The 19,310-nt window shown below is 34.6% G+C and overlaps 1 protein-coding gene across 1 annotated transcript in view; it reads left to right on the forward strand.

Annotated features, from left to right (window-relative positions):
- LOC149771190 (uncharacterized) overlaps positions 1-19,310 on the forward strand; it is a 188,140-nt gene that overhangs the window by 93,825 nt on the left and 75,005 nt on the right. The window contains exons 13-14 of the mRNA XM_089948755.1: positions 6,887-6,925; positions 11,202-11,243. Coding sequence (XP_089804881.1) covers positions 6,887-6,925; positions 11,202-11,243 — 81 coding nt within the window. The remainder of the gene's footprint in view (positions 1-6,886; positions 6,926-11,201; positions 11,244-19,310) is intronic.

Consider the following 19,310-nt stretch of genomic DNA (forward strand, 5'->3'; position numbering starts at 1 on the left):
ATCGTGAACTTGAATTTCCAGGCGATTATCAGTATTTGGTGTAACTGTGTCGTACGAGAAATACTGGAAATCTCGCACTGATGTATCCCTACCTACTGGTTCATCCATGTCAAATACTTCATTTGACACTTGTGAGAACATTTATTATTAATAATATCGTCTAAAACGAAGACCATCGCCTGAAACAAAACTTGTATTTGCTAGATTTGTGTTAGCAACATTCTGAGCTAGATTTGTCTTAGCAACTTCCTGCGCTAGATTTGTTATAGCAGCTTCCTGTGCTAGATCATTTATTTTTTTATTTGCCGCATCATTTATGGCCTTACTGACTTCGGGTGGCATTTCGCTGGTAATGGGTAATTTGACGGGTTGCTTTTTACGTACTAAACTTAATATTTTATCTTTGATAGCGTTGAAGCCTTTACTGGCCAAATTACCGATACCAGAAACAGCAGTCTCACCTATCTTTCCTATTGCTTTTAATCCTAGTTGTTTTACCATTGGTCCAATTTTAGGTATTACTCGCGTGACAAGACTTCCAATGATATCGCCAAATCCATTACCGTGAATATATTTGTATACTGGCAATCGAGAGTTTACTATGCGGACCTGATTAGGTCTGCGTTGATGTTTATGAATAATCATGTTATTTCAATTGTATTGATTTAATCGATGAGTTCATCGACAAACTCTTTATAAATGTGAGAATCGATGATACCACCACGGAATAATCGCTGACAAATATCTGATGCTTCGTTGACTATCTCACGGGAGTTATTTCCAGCTCGCTTTCCTCCGATTAATACTTCGAGGCGAGATACATCGTTGACAACACTATCGGGACAAACTGAATATCCGCTTCCTGTTTTTTTTGTTTCTGGAGATTCCAATGGCGTTGAGTAAAATATTTCGTCTGACGGCGATGAAGATGTCCCTGACGACGATAACCCTGACGACGATGACTTCGGTGGCAAATCCCCTATAGGACTATCTTGTTTAGGATATTTATCCTTTATAGTAAGATATGGGCTTATAGCAGCCTTTTCAAGAGGAGCATATGGTTGTAAAATAGAAACTTCTTCAAGTGATTTTACACGCGGGGGGTATGTTAATTTAGAAATAAGTTCCTCTGTGGGATTATAAAATTTTTTAGGACTAAACTTTTCAGGACTATCTTGTTTAGATTTTATTAAAGATAATGCTATTGCTTTTCCCTCTGATAACTCTATTTTGTAATTACCAACATCCGATGAAAATTTCGCAAAACCTTCATCAGAATATCTTACTGGTTTTCCTAAACTACCAAAATACATTATCGCATACCAATCAAGTATGTTAACTTTATCAGCATTAATTTCTTTTCGTAAAAAGAATCTTTTATTTTCCGTAGAATCATTCGCAGCCATTTGAACTACTGAATCATAGTTGCTAAGTAAATAAAATCTTCTTGGATTCAAATAATTATCCGCTGTTACACTAGGATCAATTTTAAACACACTACTAGCCGGTGATGATTTATATTCGGGTACAACTATCGATTCATCACTCTGATCTTTTTTCTTTTTCGATTTTCTTTCTTTTTTCTGTGGTGGAATATCTTCCTTTGGTCTAGCTCCTAATTCCGCTGGTTGAAATATTGGCTCCTGTGGTTGAATATCTTCCTGTGATGTTTCTTTTCTCCCTCGTTTTTTAGTTTTTTCCTTCTTCTCCTGTTGTTTTCTTTCTTTTTCCAGTTGTTTTCTTTCTTCTTTTTCCTGTTGTTTTCTTTCTTTCTCCAGTTGTTTTCTTTCTTCCACCTCTTGCTTATTATATCTTCGTGTATCTCTTGCCGTTTCTAAAAACCTTCTGTAACGCGGATCCGCTGTCTTACTTATTGATGTTGTTTGTGTGTAAATTTTATATACCATATCATACCAATTATCGCGAGTTGCATATCTTTTTTTCCCCACTGCAGTCAAAAATTCAGTTCGACTACTAAAATATTCCTCCGCAAATTGGCCAATCTCATCTATATTATACAATGTCGAGAGGGGCTGCGATATTATTTCCCATCCCTCATCGGTGAAATTTTCTCTTAAATTATCGATATTAAACTTCCCTTTTATCATTGAGATTTTTCTTCCTCCCGGTTTTCCACCTCCAGGTTTTCCTCCATCAGCAATTGCAAGTTGTTGCGCCGCTGCTGCTATTGCTAATCGCTCGGGTAATGTTCGTGATTGATCCTCAATACCTTTCAACATAGGAAAGATTCCACGTTTTCTAGCATCTGGATCTTTTTCGTCGCCATATACAACCTGCTCAATTGTTCCGGTCACTGGCTTCAACCATTTTGCCGAAGTTTCTGAAATTCCATGTTGCATATCTTCGTAACCACGAACATTTTTCTTAAATAATCGTTTTGTCGGAATTAGCTTCTTTAATGCCGCTAATTGATCTCGCGCTAATCTAGCAGATTGAGGCTCTCCAACTGTGCTAACTTTTCGACTCATCTTATTTTCAACTATATTGTTTTATTATGAAATAAAATTAGTATCCGCAACCGGAATTTGCAATCACAAACAAATTTTACAATACCCCCCCCCCAAAAAAGATGCATTTTTTTTTATGCCCGAAAATGCAATTTGGGGGGAAATTTTGCGGATTAATTTGCGCAGGAGGCTTTATTTTTGAAATCTGAGGCTTCTACGGAGAAATGTTTGGTGGGAGGGTTATTTTAGTCTGTGCCAGGGGGTCTGTACACCCTCCCTGCTGCTGTGACCCCACTATAACATGGTAGTTGGGAGCCATAGAACCTGACCATGTTTTAGACCAAACCGTGTTATAAGCAACCGGGTCAGTTGGTTCAAGACAATGATGCATGTACCCCAAAATATTTGGTGGGGGGTTAGGTAATAAATGCGGGCACAAAAATACATGCTTCTTTGGCACAGTTACCATTTTAAATGGATGCATATTAATGAGAAATACACCCGTAGTGAAAACAGAGAAGGCATATATAACATTTTACTTATTCAGAGACTCACGCTTTGGTACATGTACCTGTATACTGTTTGTATGTACATGTCTAATATATAGCATGAATAGTTCTTGTTGTTGTTGTGGGGTTTAACGCCATTTTTCAGCACACTATAGGCTATGCATGGCGGCCAGTATTAATAGTGGAGGAAGAACCTGTGAAAACCCCGGAAAGAACCACCGACCCACGAGAAGCTACTGGCAAGCTTTCTCACATACCCACATTGGCTGAATCTTAGACTTGAACCGCCGCAGTATAGCATGAATAGAGTATCAATACTGTGTACTCACCTGCAAATCTCATCACATACATTGAATCTACAAGTAATTCCATTCAGAAATTTATAATGCTCAATAATTTTGTCACAGGTTATATAGGTCTGGCTTCAGTGGGAAACAAAATAGCACAATCGTGTAATGAATGATGAAGAACTTTTACTTTTCATTACTTCCCGAGTCAGTAGAAGTTATTTGCAATTTTAGCCGCTGTTGGTAGCGTTCATAAGCCTAAACTTTTTCCTGCAAAAATGAAACTTTCACGGCACAGTAAATGTGTTCCTGTCACATTGGAAAATGAAACACTCCATCAGATTCCATTGCTTTTATTTATGTTTGGTACTGACTGCCTTTGAAGAAAGGTTCTTTGTTTTTATTGAAGATGGTAGTCGGTTTTCTTGATGAAGTGTGCATGCATTATTGAAGTCACTACCAAAGGACATCTTTGGAGAACCAAACAAATTCCCATTTATTATTGTTGCAGCAAAAAAGCAAATAATTGTAATTGTGCATGATTGAGGCTGTTTTTTTTACCCTTTGCTTAGTATTTTTTTGTAACAATCAGTTCCTCAAAGGTAATCTGTTTTCTTTGAAATTTCAGCAAACTATTTTATCTGGGTACATTTTTAAAAAGGAATTGGTAGTCGTTTGATCAATTGTTGATACTGTACCTCCTTGCCTATTCAGTAGTGCAACAGGAAAGATCTTGGTTTTTTTTGTTTGTTTTTGTTTTTAACATTTGTGGTAACTGAGTGATGCTGCCTTCCATGCATGTGTCAGAAATTTTAAAAATGGTCAACGGTCGATAGAGAATAGAGATTCAGTTGCTTTGGTCTGATGACAGGGATTACTACAGAAAATGCGAGTGTTCTGAAGGATTTAATTCTGAGTGAAAAGAAGAGGAATTTTACTTACCATTCACATAAAAATACGTATAAAATTCAGAGATCTTGAAACGCTTAATTACGCATATTTGTACACCAATTTTTGATCTGGGATGCAGAAAATGACTGAGGTGGGAGTTCTCCATACGCACGTAATAGGTGTGTGGCAAAATTCAAGGACTTGTCAGTCCTTCTTCAGCCACTTGCTTTGTGGGAAAATGTATGGATCAATTAGCTGTGCTGATATTTACAGTGACTGAAAGACCCCATGATGTTCATACATGTTGCCATTATATCAGTACATAAAAAAAACATGATGCAATAGCTGGGTGGCAAGTTCAAAGGCTTTGACTGGCAGCTGGGTGAGAAAATGTACTGATATTTACAATGATTGAATTCAGAGTCAGAAAGACCCAGAGATGTACATGCGGTCAGTTATAAAAGTACATCAAATAAACAACTTTAGCTTTCGTTATTGTGTTCATTTCCAAATGCATCGGAGTATGTAGTGCACATGACCTCAGAATCAAAACATGTTGAGACTTAGATAAAATGCCATTCGTAAATTTGGATAAGTATTTTTTGGCTAAACGGCAGACTTACGAAGATTGTAATGAGATTCAGAAGAGTGCTAAAGCTGCTAAGTGTAAGAAAGTGTGTGATGCCTAGCTTAGTGTTTGGAATAAGTCCTTACTTGGGTTGACAAAATTCAGTATCACTCTGATGGACGAACAAGAGCTATTTAAGAGGTACATTGACTGACCATACTTTATTTTAAATGCCCCTTACCTTAGCTCAGTTAGTTCTAGTGTTGTAGCAAAATGTATTCATGAAGACATCAGTAGCTAGGCCTAGTTTTGATATCAATTACATTGACAAACAAACTCTTGCCCATTCATAAGCATATGTTTTGATAGCTGATTGAAGATTAACCCTTTTCCGAGTAAGGTAGTAACTATCAATTTCCTGCATGATATCCTTTGATGATAAAGCATACAAACATGTGTTTTAAGATCAGAATCAGTGATCTGGATATATATTAACTGCCTGTTGTACACTATTTCATCATAAAAATAGTTTGAAACTGTAAGTGAACCAGTAGGCCTTAGGGGAAATAATGGCAGACTTCACTAAGTCTGGGATGTGCCAGTTATAGATTGTCTGTTTTCGTAAATCATTGTGCAGATATTTTCAGAAAAATATACAAACCATCGATAGCAAAGCCACGGTATTATTTCATTAAAGATTTAACTTTAAGCTGCAAATTATATAGGTCATAAACATATAGGACAATACTATGTTGTGGAATTCGCAAGATCCACTTTAAGGTCTAATCTATTTTCCGACTTGACACGTATTTGCGAAAATACGGTGAAAAAACAGCAAATCAGATACTGTTTAACCGTTGCCTAAAATTGCTACAAGGACATAGACAAATAAATAAATCATAAATTTGCAATCCTGTCAGTGGACTGTTGTAATGAAGTTATATTAAAATGAGTGATTACATTACGAAAAGCTCTCCTTCTAAAAATAGATGCACTCACTTCTGTGTTGATTCTGTAGGGAAGAAGGGACTGCAACTTTTGATGGTGGGACTCCAATTTTGACCAAAATGGGAGTTCTGGATGCCTAGTTTTAAAATCCTAGTGAGACCTCTGAAATTTCAGGAGCCATGCAACAATTCATCTTGTATTATTCAAATGCCTTATCTTTCCCAAAAGGATAATAACTTTTTCCTTTTTCTGCGTGCTTTTAAGATTTTTTCTTTTTCTTGTAATCGAAATTTACATATATACGAAATTTTGGGAGCCACACCATGACCATGTTATATCCAAATTCATCTTATAACAGAGCGTGCTATAGTGGGGTAACACTATATCTTTTATGGCATTTAGATTCAATCATTCCTTTTGAATTCCACATATTTTATGGCACTAGGTTTCAATCATTCCTTTATAATTCCACATTTTCTGGCATTAGGATTCAATCATTCGTTTTGAATTCCACATATTTTCTGGCATTAGGATTCAATCATTCGTTTTGAATTCCACATATTTTATGCCACTAGGATTCAATCATTCATTTATAATTGCATATATTTTATGGCACTAGGATTCAATCATCCATTTTTAATTCCACATTTTCTGGCATTAGGATTCAATCATTCCTTTTGAATTCCACATATTTTATGGCACTAGGATTCAATCATCCCTTTTTAATTCCACATTTTATGGCACTAGGATTCAATCATTCCTTTATGATTCCACATTTTCTGGCATTAGGATTCAATCATTCCTTTTGAATTCCACATATTTTATGGCACTAGGATTCAATCATCCATTTTTAATTCCACATTTTATGGCACTAGGATTCAATCATTACTTTTCTAATTCTACAGATTTTTAGGCACTAGGATTCATTCATTCCTTTATAATTCCACATATTTTCCGGCATTAGGATTCAATCATTCCTTTTTCATTGCACGCTTTTAATGGCATTAAGATTCTGTCAATCTTGTTTAATTCCACATCTTTTATGCTTTATGATTCATTGGTGCCTTTTCAATTGCACAAATTTTATGGCGTTAGGATTCAATTATTCCATTTTAATGGCACATCTTTTATGATATTAATGTTCAACCATTCCTTAATGTTTTTATCCAATGATTACTTCCTTTTTTTATATGGTACTTTTATCTCATTATTTAGTCCAAACTGGTGACCCAGTCCAGGGGACCACAAGTCAAGGTAAGATTGCATTGCATTGTTTAGATGCATGATAATCTTAGTCATCTGCCATATTATTAGTAAAATTTCAACTTTTGGGCATTAATATGTCATAGATATAAATACAGACAAATTCATTCTTTATTATTTATTAGTGTGGTGTTGTTGAAAAGAGACTGAAAAATTATATTTACTGTATATACTCGCTTATAAATTGAGTCCAAGTGCAAATAAGAGTCCCTGATGTATGATTGCATAAAGTGCCTGCAGATCAGGGTCTGTGTTGTTTGATCTACCGAGTACTGCATGCAAACTGCATAGACCCAGATCTGCTGGCACATTATGTGAAGAAATGAATAGGTTTGTGCAGTTTGTAGTTGGACTTTAATTTTGAGAGAGTTTAGACAAAAAAAAGCTCAACATTGTATATCAGCTATGTTTTTTGCCACCAAAATGCAGTAATTATTTGTTTATTTATTATTGTTTTTTTGGGCATTAATATGTCATTTCTTTTTAATTGCACATCTTTTATGGTTTTAAGATTCAAACAATCCTTTTTAATTGTACAGTATGACCCCACTATCACACGGTAGTTGGGAGCCATAGAACCTGACCATGTTTTAGACCAAACCGTGTTATAAGCAACCAGGTCAGTTAGTCCAAGACAATGATGTGTGTACCCCAAAAATATTTTTTTGGGAGAATTAGGTAATAAATGCGGGCACAAAAGTACATGCTTCATTGGCACAGTTACCATCTTAAATGGATGCATATTAATGAGAAATGCACCTGTAGTGATAACAGAGTAGGCATATATAACATTTTACTTATTCAGAGACCCATGCATATGCATATACTGTTTATATGTACATGTCTAATATATAGCATGAATATAGTAGCAACACCGTGTATTCACCCATGAGTCTCATCACATACATTGAATCTACAAGTAATTCCATTGAAAATAAGCACACACAGAGATTTAAAATATTCAGTAATTTTGTCACAGGTCATATAGGTCTGAATTCGGTGGGTAAAAAATAGCACATTCACGTAATGAATGATGAAGAACTTTTACTTTTCATTACTTCCCGAGTCAGTAACAGTTAGTTTGCATTTTTAGCTGCTGTTGGTAGCATTCATAAGCCTAAACTTTTTTCTTGCAAAAATGAAACTTTCAAGGCACAGTAAATGTGTTCCAGTCATGTTGGAAAATGAAACACTCCATCAGGTTCAATTGCTTTTATTTATGTTTGGTACTGACTGCCTTTGAAGAAAGGTTCTTTGTTTTGATTGAAGATGGTAGCCCGTTTTCTTGATGAAGTGTGCATGCATTATTGAGTCACTACCAAAGGACAGCTTTGGAGAACCAAACAAATTCCCATTTATTATTGTTGCGGCAAGAGCATGTAATTGTACTGCATGATTGAGTATTTTTTCATAACAATCGGTTTCTCAAAGGTAATCTGTTTTCTTTGAAATTTCAGCAAACTATTTTATCTGGGTACATTTTCAAGAGATCTTGAAACGCTTAATTACACTTATTTAAACACCAATTTTTTATCTGGGATGGAGAAAATGACTGAGGTGGGAGTTCTCCATACACATGTAATAGGTGTGTGGCAAGATTCAAACACTTGAGAGTCCTGCTTCAGCCACCTGCTTTGTGGGAAAATGTGTGGATCAATTAGCTGTGCTGATATTTACAATGACAGAATTCAGTGACTGAAAGACCCCATGATGTTCATAGATGTTGCCATTGTAAGAGTACATAAAAGAACATGATGCAATAGCTGGGCTACAAGTTCAAAGGCTTTGACTGGCGGCCGGGTGGGAAAATGTACCGATATTTACAATGATTGAATTCAGGGTCAGAAAGACCCAGAGATGTACATGCAGTCAATTATAAAGTACATCAAATAAACAACTTTTGCTTTTGTTATTGTGTTCATTTCCAAATGCATCGGAATAAGTAGTGCACGTGACCTCAGAATCAAAACATTTTGAGAATGTCATTCATAAATTTGGATAAGTATTTTGGGGTTAAATGGCAGACTTACGAAGATTGTAATGAGATTCAGAAGAGTGCTAAAGCTGCTAAGTGTAAGAAAGTGTATGATGCCTAGCTTAGTGTTTTTAAATAAGTCCTGACTTGGATTGACAAAATTCAGTATCACTCTGATGGACGAACAAGAGCTACTTAAGAGGTACATTGACTGACCATACTTTATTTTAAACGCCCCTTGCCTTAGCCCGGTTAGTTCTAGTGTTGTAGCGAAATGTATTCATGAAGACATCAGTAGCTAGGCCTAGTTTTAATATCAATTACGTTGACAAGCAAACTCTTGCCCTTCCCAAGCATATGTTTGGATAGCTGATTGACCATTAACCCTTTTCCAGTAAGGTAGCAACTATCAATTTTCTGCATGATATCCTTTGATGATAAAACATACAAACATGTGTTCTAAGATCAGAATCAGTGATTTGGATATATATTAACTGCCTGTTGTACACTATTTCATCATAAAATTAGTTTGAAACTGTAAATGAACCAGTAGGCCTTAGGGGAAATAATGGCAGACTTCGCTAAGTCTGGGATGTGCCAGTTATAGATTGTCTGTTTTCGTAAATCATTATGCAGATATTTTCAGAAAAATATACAAACCATTGATAGCAAAGCCACGGTATTATTTTATTAAAGATTTAACTTTAAGCTGCAAATTATATAGGTCAGAAACATATAGGACAATGCTATGTTGTGGAATTCGCGAGATCCTCTTTAAGGTCTAATCTATTTTCAGACTTGACATGTATTTGCGAAAATATGGGGAAAAACAGCAAATCAGATACTGTTTAACCATTGCCTAAAGTTACTACAAGGACATAAACAAATAAATAAAACATAAATTGGTAATCCTATATCTTTTATGGCATTTAGATTCAATGATTCCTTTTGAATTCTGCATATTTTATGGCACTATGTTTCATTCATTTTTAATTCAACATTTTATGGCACTAGGATTCAATCATTCCTTTACAATTCCACATACTTTCTGGCATTAGGATTCAATCATTCCTTATCAATGGCACATCTTTTATGGCCTTAAGATTCGATCATTTCTTTTAAATTCGACCTTATTTTATGGCACTAGTATTCAATCATTCCTTTCTAATTCTACAAATTTTTAGGCACTAGGATTCATTCATTCTTTTTTAATTCCGCATATTTTCTGGCATTAGGATTCAATCATTTCTTTTTAACACATTAACCCCTGGAGGTTTTTGCCATTTTTGCCTGAAAATCGAGTAGGAAACACATTTTGAAAGCTATTTCTGAATAGACTCGAAAACACCAAATCCCCAGTCATCTTTTAATAACATACTGCCTAGTTGTGTTAGAAACATTGTTTTTCATTGGCTATTAGACTCGTGCATGAGCAGAAGGGTAAAAGTTGGGCTTGTTTTATTTTTGCTTTTGTTTTTTTTTGCCACTCTTTATTCCAAATGCCCATCTTATCATACTTTTTGCAAAGGCTCATCTGTCTGCTTGCAGCTGATACCGGTTTGCCTTAGATCTGAGACCAGAAAGTCTAAAATCCGGACACAAAATGGGATTCCGACCACGGGTGAATTTTGCGTAAAAAAAAGTCGGGTCCAAAAAATGCAGTTTTTCTATCTGTATTTTGTAGTACAACTAGATATTCCAGATTATTTGGTATCATTGTAGAGCTACATCTGTCTACCTTTCTATAATACCACCCATGTTAGTGTATTATGCATGACCATGACGCAACAGAGCTCGGCAGCAGGCTACTACCTCCAGCCCCGTAAAGTCGTCGCTAGGGGTTAATGAGTTAATGGCACATATTTTATGGCATTAGGATTCAATCATTCCTTTTTAATTGCACATATTTTATGGCATTAGGATTCAATCATTCCTTTTTAATTGCACATATTTTATGGCATTAGGATTCAATCATTCCTTTTTAGTTGCATACTTTTAATGGCATTAAGATTCTGTCAATCTTGTTTAATTCCATATCTTTTATGCTTTTTGATTCATTGGTGCCTTTTCAGTTGCACAACTTTTATAATTACTGGTTACCCGAACAATATTGATGACCCCAAGATGTGTCCAGGTAATGATTCTCTCTCTCTCTCTCCAGAGACGGACAGACAGAGATAGACAGTGAGAGAGAGAGAGATAGAGCAAATTGTAATAAATAATTTTATAAATATGAAAATATGTTCTAAAGATTACTTTCTTTGTTTTAAGTTTTATGTCTCAATTTTCTAGACCGAACTGGAACTGTTATGGAAATGCAGCCTCTCAATCAAGGTAATATTAGAATTGTTGTGATGCATTATATTCTTATTCATCTGCCACCTGAATATTGAAATTTTTTGGGCATTAATATATCATAGATTTAAAGACAGGCAAATTCATTCTTTATCATTAATTAATGTGGTAATGTTAAAAATAGATTACAAAATTATATTTACACACCTGTCTATAAATTGAGTCCAGGTGCAATTAACATAGGCCCTGATCTGTGATTGCATATCAGGGTCTGTGTTGTTTGCTCTACCGAGTGCCCCTTGCACACTGCATAGACCCAGATCTGCTGGCACAGTATTGATGGCATGTCTGGGTCTGTACAGTTTGCAGTTGGACTTTACTTGGTCATACACAAGCAGTTCCAGCTGTTCCTTTTAACTGCACATCTTAAATGGCATTATGATTCAATCATTCTTTTAATTGCACATCTCAAATGGCATTATGATTCAATCATTCTTTTAATTGCACATCTTATATGGCATTATGATTCACTCATTCTTTTAATTGCACATCTTAAATGGCATTATGATATACTCATTCTTTTAATTGCACATCTTATATGGCATTATGATTCACTCATTCTTTTAATTGCACATCTTAAATGGCATTATGATTCAATCATTCTTTTAATTGCACATCTTATATGACACTATGATTCACTCATTCTTTTAATTGCACATCTTATATGACATTATGATTCACTCATTCTTTTAATTGCACATCTTATATGACATTATGATTCACTCATTCTTTTAATTGCACATCTTATATGACATTATGATTCAATTATTCTTTTAATTGTACATCTTATATGGCATTATGATTCACTCATTCTTTTAATTGCACACTTGTTCCATTTTAGCTGCCTGTCTTTGATGGCACCATGCTTCCTTCTTTTTAATTACACTTCTCTTATGACATTAGGATTCAATCATTCCTTTTAATTGCACAACTTATATGCCATTATGATTCTGTCAATCTTGTTTAATTGCACATCTTTTATGGCATTATGATTCAATCATTCCTTTTTAATGGGACATCTTTTATGATATTAGGGTTCAAATATTCCTTAATGTTTTTATCCAGTGATTACTTCCTTTGTTTTATATGGTACTTTTTATCTCATTATTTAGTCCAAACTGGTGACCCAGACCAAGGGACCACAAGTCAAGGTAAGATTGCATTGAATTGTTTAGATGCATGATGATCTTAGTCAACTGCCATCTTATTAGTAAAATTTCAACTTTTGGGCATTAATATGTCATAGATATAAATACAGGCAAATTCATTCTTTATTATTTATTAGTGTGGTGTTGTTGAAAAGAGATTGAAAAATTATATTTACTGTATATACTCGCTTATAAATTGAGTCCAAGTGCAAATAAGAGTCCCTGATGTATGATTGCATAAAGTGCCTGCAGATCAGGGTCTGTGTTGTTTGCTGTACCGAGTGCTCCTTGCAAAGTACATCAACCCAGATCTGCTGGCACATTATGTGAAGAAATGAATAGGTTTGTGCAGTTTGTAGTTGGACTTTAATTTTGAGAGAGCTTAGACAAAAAAAAGCTCAACATTGTATATCAGCTATGTTTTCTGCCACCAAAATGCAGTAATTATTTGTTTATTCTTTTAATTAGTCAGACAACTCCATATAGTTTTTGATGGTCATCTTGCCTCTGATGGGTAGATATGTTAAGGAAATCCAAATATTTTTTTCTCTTTTAAAAAATAGCATTTCCTGCTATGTTGGAAGATTATTTTGTACTATACACAAAGTCTGTTCCCTGTACTATTGCATTTTTCCATTCACAAAATCTGTTCCCCAGTTCTATTACATTTTCCCATACACAAAATATGTTCCACTGTGCTTTTGCATTTTTTCATCCACAAAATCTGTTCCCCTATACAATTACATTTTTCCATACACAAAATCTGTTTCCCTGTACTATTCCATCCAAAGAATCTTTTACCTGGTACTAGTGCATTTTTCCATCCACAAAATTTGTTCCCAGTATCACTGCATTTTTCCATACTCAAAATCTGTTCCCCTGTACCATTGCATTTTTCCATACACAAAATCCATTCCCCTGTACCATTGCATTTTACATACATTTATACATTATACATCAGAGGTTTGAACATTTTCTAAACTGTCATTGGAGATTTTTTCCATGAGGAACAGTTGTAATCTATTCCACATCCTATCCTCATCCCTCCACTCCACCTTTCATTTTACTACTAGAAGGAACTCCAGTACATGCATCTGTACACATTTTGCCCTTTTTTTTAGTTTTAACGTTATTGTATAGCTATGTAAGCTTTAAGTTAAACAGTCCTTTTTTATATTTTTATGATGTGGCCATAAGAGCAGATAAATCGCTCAGATTTACATGGGCCAATCAGTTGACATTGTAGTGCTGAGAAAGCCTATTTGTAATTTAAATGAACAGGAACTTTAAACAGGTTGAAACAAATCCATGAAAGATGTAGGGTGGAGGGGTTTACTTTTTGCAAAGATACGGCTACTCCATTTTTACCAAGCATAGCATACACTATTGATTACTTCACATTTTTCATTTTCTAAGTAATTCTGGAAATGACATAACAGTTGGGATCCATCCATAACAGCTGGGATTTCATGCAGATGAAATGAAAGCTAACAAACTGACTTGTACTATGTACAGAAGCACCAAGACAGTTTACACCTGTTGCAATGTACATGTCAAGTGTATGATGATGAATTAGAAGTCTCAGTTAAAACAAAAATTTTCAAGTCTGAAAATTAGTTTCTTAGCAGAAATTTCCAAATGTCCCATTTAATTTTTTTAAAGCCAGTCCAACAGTAAGTTCTGTTGTACATGCCGATCATTTATGAGCCATTTCAGTTCTTTCTTGTTAATTGTACATCTTTGATGGCTTTATGGTTCATTCTTTTTAATTGCACATCTCTTATGGCATTACGATTCAATCAGTCCTTTTTAAATGCATATCTTTTATCTGTTTATGGCATTACAATTCAATCATTGTTTTGATTGCACATTTTGTATGGCATTAAGATTCAGTCATTACATTTTAACTGAACATATTTTATGAAATTAAGATTACATAATTACTTTTTATTAGGATTCAATCATTCCTTTTTAATTGCATATCTTTTATGGTTTTAAGATTCAAACAATCCTTTTTAATTGTACAGTGTGACCCCACTATCACACGGTAGTTGGGAGCCATAGAACCTGACCATGTTTTAGACTGAACTGTGTTATAAGCAACCAGATCAGTTAGTTCAAGACAATGATGCCTGTACCCCAAAAATATTTTTTTGGGAGGGTTAGGTAATAAATGCGGGCACAAAAGTACATGCTTCATTGGCACAGTTACCATCTTAAATGGATGCATATTAAAGAGAAATACACCTGTAGTGATAACAGAGTAGGCATGTATAACATTTTACTTATTCAGAGACCCATGCATATGTGTATACTGTTTATATTTACATGTCTAATATATAGCATGAATATAGTAGCAACACCGTGTACTCACCCGCGAATCTCATCACATACATTGAATCTAGAAGTAATTCCATTGAAAATATGCACACACAGAGATTTAATATATTCAGAAATTTTGTCACAGGTCATATAGGTCTGAATTCGGTGGGGAAAAAAATAGCACAAACATGTAACGAATGATGAAGAACTTTTACTTTTCATTACTTCCCGAGTCAGTAAAAGTTAGTTTGCATTTTTAGCTGCTGTTGGTAGCATTCATAAGCCTAAACTTTTTCCTGCAAAAATGAAACTTTCACGGCACAGTAAATGTGTTCCAGTCACGTTGGAAAATGAAACACTCCATCAGATTCCATTGCTTTTATTTATGTTTGGTACTGACTGCCTTTGAAGAAAGGTTAATTGTTTTGATTGGAGATGGTAGTCTGTTTTCTTGATGCAGTGTGCATGCGTTATTGAAGTCACTACCAAAGAATGGCTTTGGAGAACCAAACAAATTCCTTTGTCTTATTCTTGTGGCAAAAGCAAATAATTGTACTGCATGATTGAGACTGTTCTTTTTAACCCTTTGCTTAGTATTTTTTCATAACAATCGGTTCCTCAATGGTAATCTGTTTTCTTTGAAATTTCAGCAAACTATTTTATCTGGGTACATTTGAAAAAAAGGAATTGGTAGTTGTTTGATCAATTGTTGATACTGTACCTCCCTGCCTATTCAGTAGTGCAACAGGAAGGATCTTGTTTTTTTTTTATTGTTTTTGTTTTTAACATTTGTGGTAGCTGAGTGATGCTGCCTTCCACGCATGTGTCAGAAATTTAAAAAATGGTCAACGGTCGATAGAGAATAGAGATTCAGTTGCTTTGGTCTGATAACAGGGATTACTACAGGAAATGCGAGTGTTCTGAAGGATTTAATTCTGAGTGAAAAGAAGAGGAATTTCACTTACCGTTCACATAAAAATACATATAAAATTCAGAGATCTTGAAACGCTTAATTATACATATGTGGACACCAATTTTTGATCTGGGACGCAGAAAATGACTGAGGTGGGAGTTCTCCATACGCATGTAATTGGTGTGTGGCAAAATTCAGAGACTTGTCAGTCCTGCTTCAGCCACCTGTTTTGTGGGAAAATGTATGGATCAATTAGCTGTGCTGATATTTACAGTGACTGAAAGACCCCATGATGTTCATACATGTTGCCATTATATCAGGACATAAAAAAAACATGATGCAATAGCTGGGCGGCAAGTTCAAAGGCTTTGACTGGCGGCTGGGTGGGAAAATGTACTGATATTTACAATGATTGAATTCAGAGTCAGTAAGACCCAGAGATGTACATACGGTCAGTTATAAAAGTACATCAAATAAACAACTTTAGCTTTCGTTATTGTGTTCATTTCCAAATCTATCAGAATATGTAGTGCACGTGACCTCAGAATCAAAACATGTTGAGACTTAGATAAAATGCCATTCGTAAATTTGGATAAGTATTTTTTGGCTAAACGGCAGACTTACGAAGATTGTAATGAGATTCAGCAGAGTGCTAAAGCTGCTAAGTGTAAGAAAGTGTGTGATGCCTAGCTTAGTGTTTGGAATAAGTCCTTACATGGATTGACAAAATTCAGTATCACTCTGATGGATGAACAAGAGCTATTTAAGAGGTACATTGACTGACCATACTTTATTTTAAATGCCCCTTACCTTAGCTCAGTTAGTTCTAGTGTTGTAGCGAAATGTATTCATGAAGACATCAGTAGCTAGGCCCAGTTTTGATATCAATTACGTTGACAAACAAACTCTTGCCCATTCACAAGCATATGTTTTGATAGCTGATTGACTATAAACCCTTTTCCGTGTAAGGTAGCAACTATCAATTTCCTGCATGATATCCTTTGATGATAAAACATACAAACAAGTGTTTTAAGATCAGAATCAGTGATCTGGATATATATTAACTGCCTGTTGTACACTATTTCATCATAAAATTAGTTTGAAACTGCAAGTGAACCAGTAGGCCTTACGGGAAATAATGGCAGACTTCACTAAGTCTGGGATGTACCAGTTATAGATTGTCTGTTTTCGTAAATCATTGTGCAAATATTTTCAGAAAAATATGCAAACCATCGATAGCAAAGCCATGGTATTATTTCATTAAAGATTTAACTTTAACCTGCAAATTATGTAGGTCAGAAACATATAGAACAATGCTGTGTTGTGGAATTCGCAAGATCCGCTTTAAGGTCTAATCTATTTTCCGACTTGACACGTATTTGCAAAAATACGGTGAAAAAACAGCAAATCAGATACTATTTAACCATTGCCTAAAATTACTACAAGGACATAGACAAATAAATAAACCATAAATTTGCAATCTTGTCAGTGGACTGTTGTAATGAAGTTATATTAAAGTGAGTGATTACATTATGAAAAGCTCTTCTTCTAAAAATAGATGCACTCACGTCTGTGTTGGTTCTGTAGGGAAGAAGGGACTGCAACTTTTGATGGGGGGACTCCAATTTTTACCAAAATGGGAGTCCTGGATGCCTAGTTTTAAAATCCTAGCGAGACCTCTGAAATTTCAGGAGCCATGCAACAATTCATCTTGTATTATTTAAATGCCTTATCTTTCCCAAAAGGATAATAACTTTTTCTTTTTTCTCCGTACTTTTAAGATTTTTTCTTTTTCTTGTAATCGAAATATACATATATACAAAATTTTGGGAGCCACACCATGACCATGTTATATCCAAATTCATCTTATAACAGAGCGTGCTATAGTGGGGTAACACTATATCTTTTTTGGCATTTAGATTCAATCATTCCTTTTGAATTCCACATATTTTATGGCACTAGGTTTCAATCATTCATTTTTAATTCCACATTTTATGGCACTAGGATTCAATCATTCCTTTATAATTCCACATTTTCTGGCATTAGGATTCAATGATTCCTTTTGAATTCCACATATTTTATGGCACTAGGATTCAATCATTCATTTTTAATTCCACATTTTATGGCACTAGGATTCAATGATTCATTTATAATTGCATATATTTTATGGCACTAGGATTCAATCATCCATTTTTAATTCCACATTTTGTGGCACTAGGATTCAATCATTCCTTTATAATTCCACATTTTCTGGCATTAGGATTCAATCATTCCTTTTGAATTCCACATATTTTATGGCACTAGGATTCAATCATCCATTTTTAATTCCACATTTTATGGCACTATGATTCAATCATTACTTTCTAATTCTACAAATTTTTAGGCACTAGGATTCATTCATTCCTTTATAATGCAATGATTTGTCTTGTATTATTTATATGCCTCATCTTCCCTAAAAGGATAATAAACTTTTTCCGTTTTCTCCGTACTTTTAAGATTTTTGTTATTGTAATGGAAATATACGTGTATACAAAATTTTGAAAACCACTCTATGACTATGTTATATCCAAATTCATGTGATAACAGAGTGTGCTATAGCGGGGTAACACTATATCTTTTATGGCATTTAGATTCAATGATTCCTTTTGAATTCCACATATTTTATGGCACTAGGATTCAATCAACATATTTTCTGGCATTAGGATTCAATCAATCCTTATTAATGGCATATCTTTTATGGCCTTAAGATTCAATCATTCCTTTTGAATTCCACATATTTTATGGCACTAGGATTCAGTCATTCATTTTTAATTCCACATTTTTTGGCACTAGGATTCAATCATTCCTTTCTAATTCTACAAATTTTATGGCATTAGAATTGATTCTTTCCTTTATAATTCCACATATTTTATGGCATTAGGATTCAATCATTCCTTTTTATGGCACATCTTTTATGGCATTAGGATTCAATCATTCCTTTTTATGGCACATCTTTTATGGCATTAGGATTCAGTCATTCCTTTTTCATTGCACACTTTTAATGGCATTAAGATTCTGTCAATCTTGTTTAAGTCCACATCTTTTATGCTTTATTATTCATTGGTGCCTTTTCAATTGCACAACGTTTATGGCATTAGGATTCAATTATTCCATTTTAATGGCACATCGTTTATGATATTAGGGTTTAACCATTCCTTAATGTTTTTATCCAGTGATTGCTTCCCTTGTTTTATATGGTACTTTTTATCTCATTATTTAGTCCAAACTGGTGACCCAGACCAAGGGACCACAAGTCAAAGTAAGATTGCATTGAATTGTTTAGATGCATGATGATCTTAGTCAACTGCCATCTTATTAGTAAAATTTCAACTTTTGGGCATTAATATGTCATAGATATAAATACAGGAAAATTCATTCTTTATTATTTATTAGTGTTGTATTGTTGAAAATAGATTGAAAATTATATTTACTGTATATACTCGCTTATAAATTGAGTCCAAGTGCAAATAAAGAGGCCCTGATCGATGATTGCATAAAGTGCCTGCAGATCAGGGTCTGTGTTATTTGCTCTACCGAGTACTGCATGCAAACTGCATAGACCCAGATCTGCTGGCACATTATGTGCTGGCATGTCTGAGTCTATGCAGTTTGTAGTTTGACTTG

Source organism: Sinohyriopsis cumingii, unplaced genomic scaffold (genome assembly GCF_028554795.1).
Source record: "Sinohyriopsis cumingii isolate HCF-2022 unplaced genomic scaffold, ASM2855479v2 utg002073l, whole genome shotgun sequence".
Taxonomy (NCBI): Eukaryota; Metazoa; Mollusca; class Bivalvia; order Unionida; family Unionidae; genus Sinohyriopsis; species Sinohyriopsis cumingii.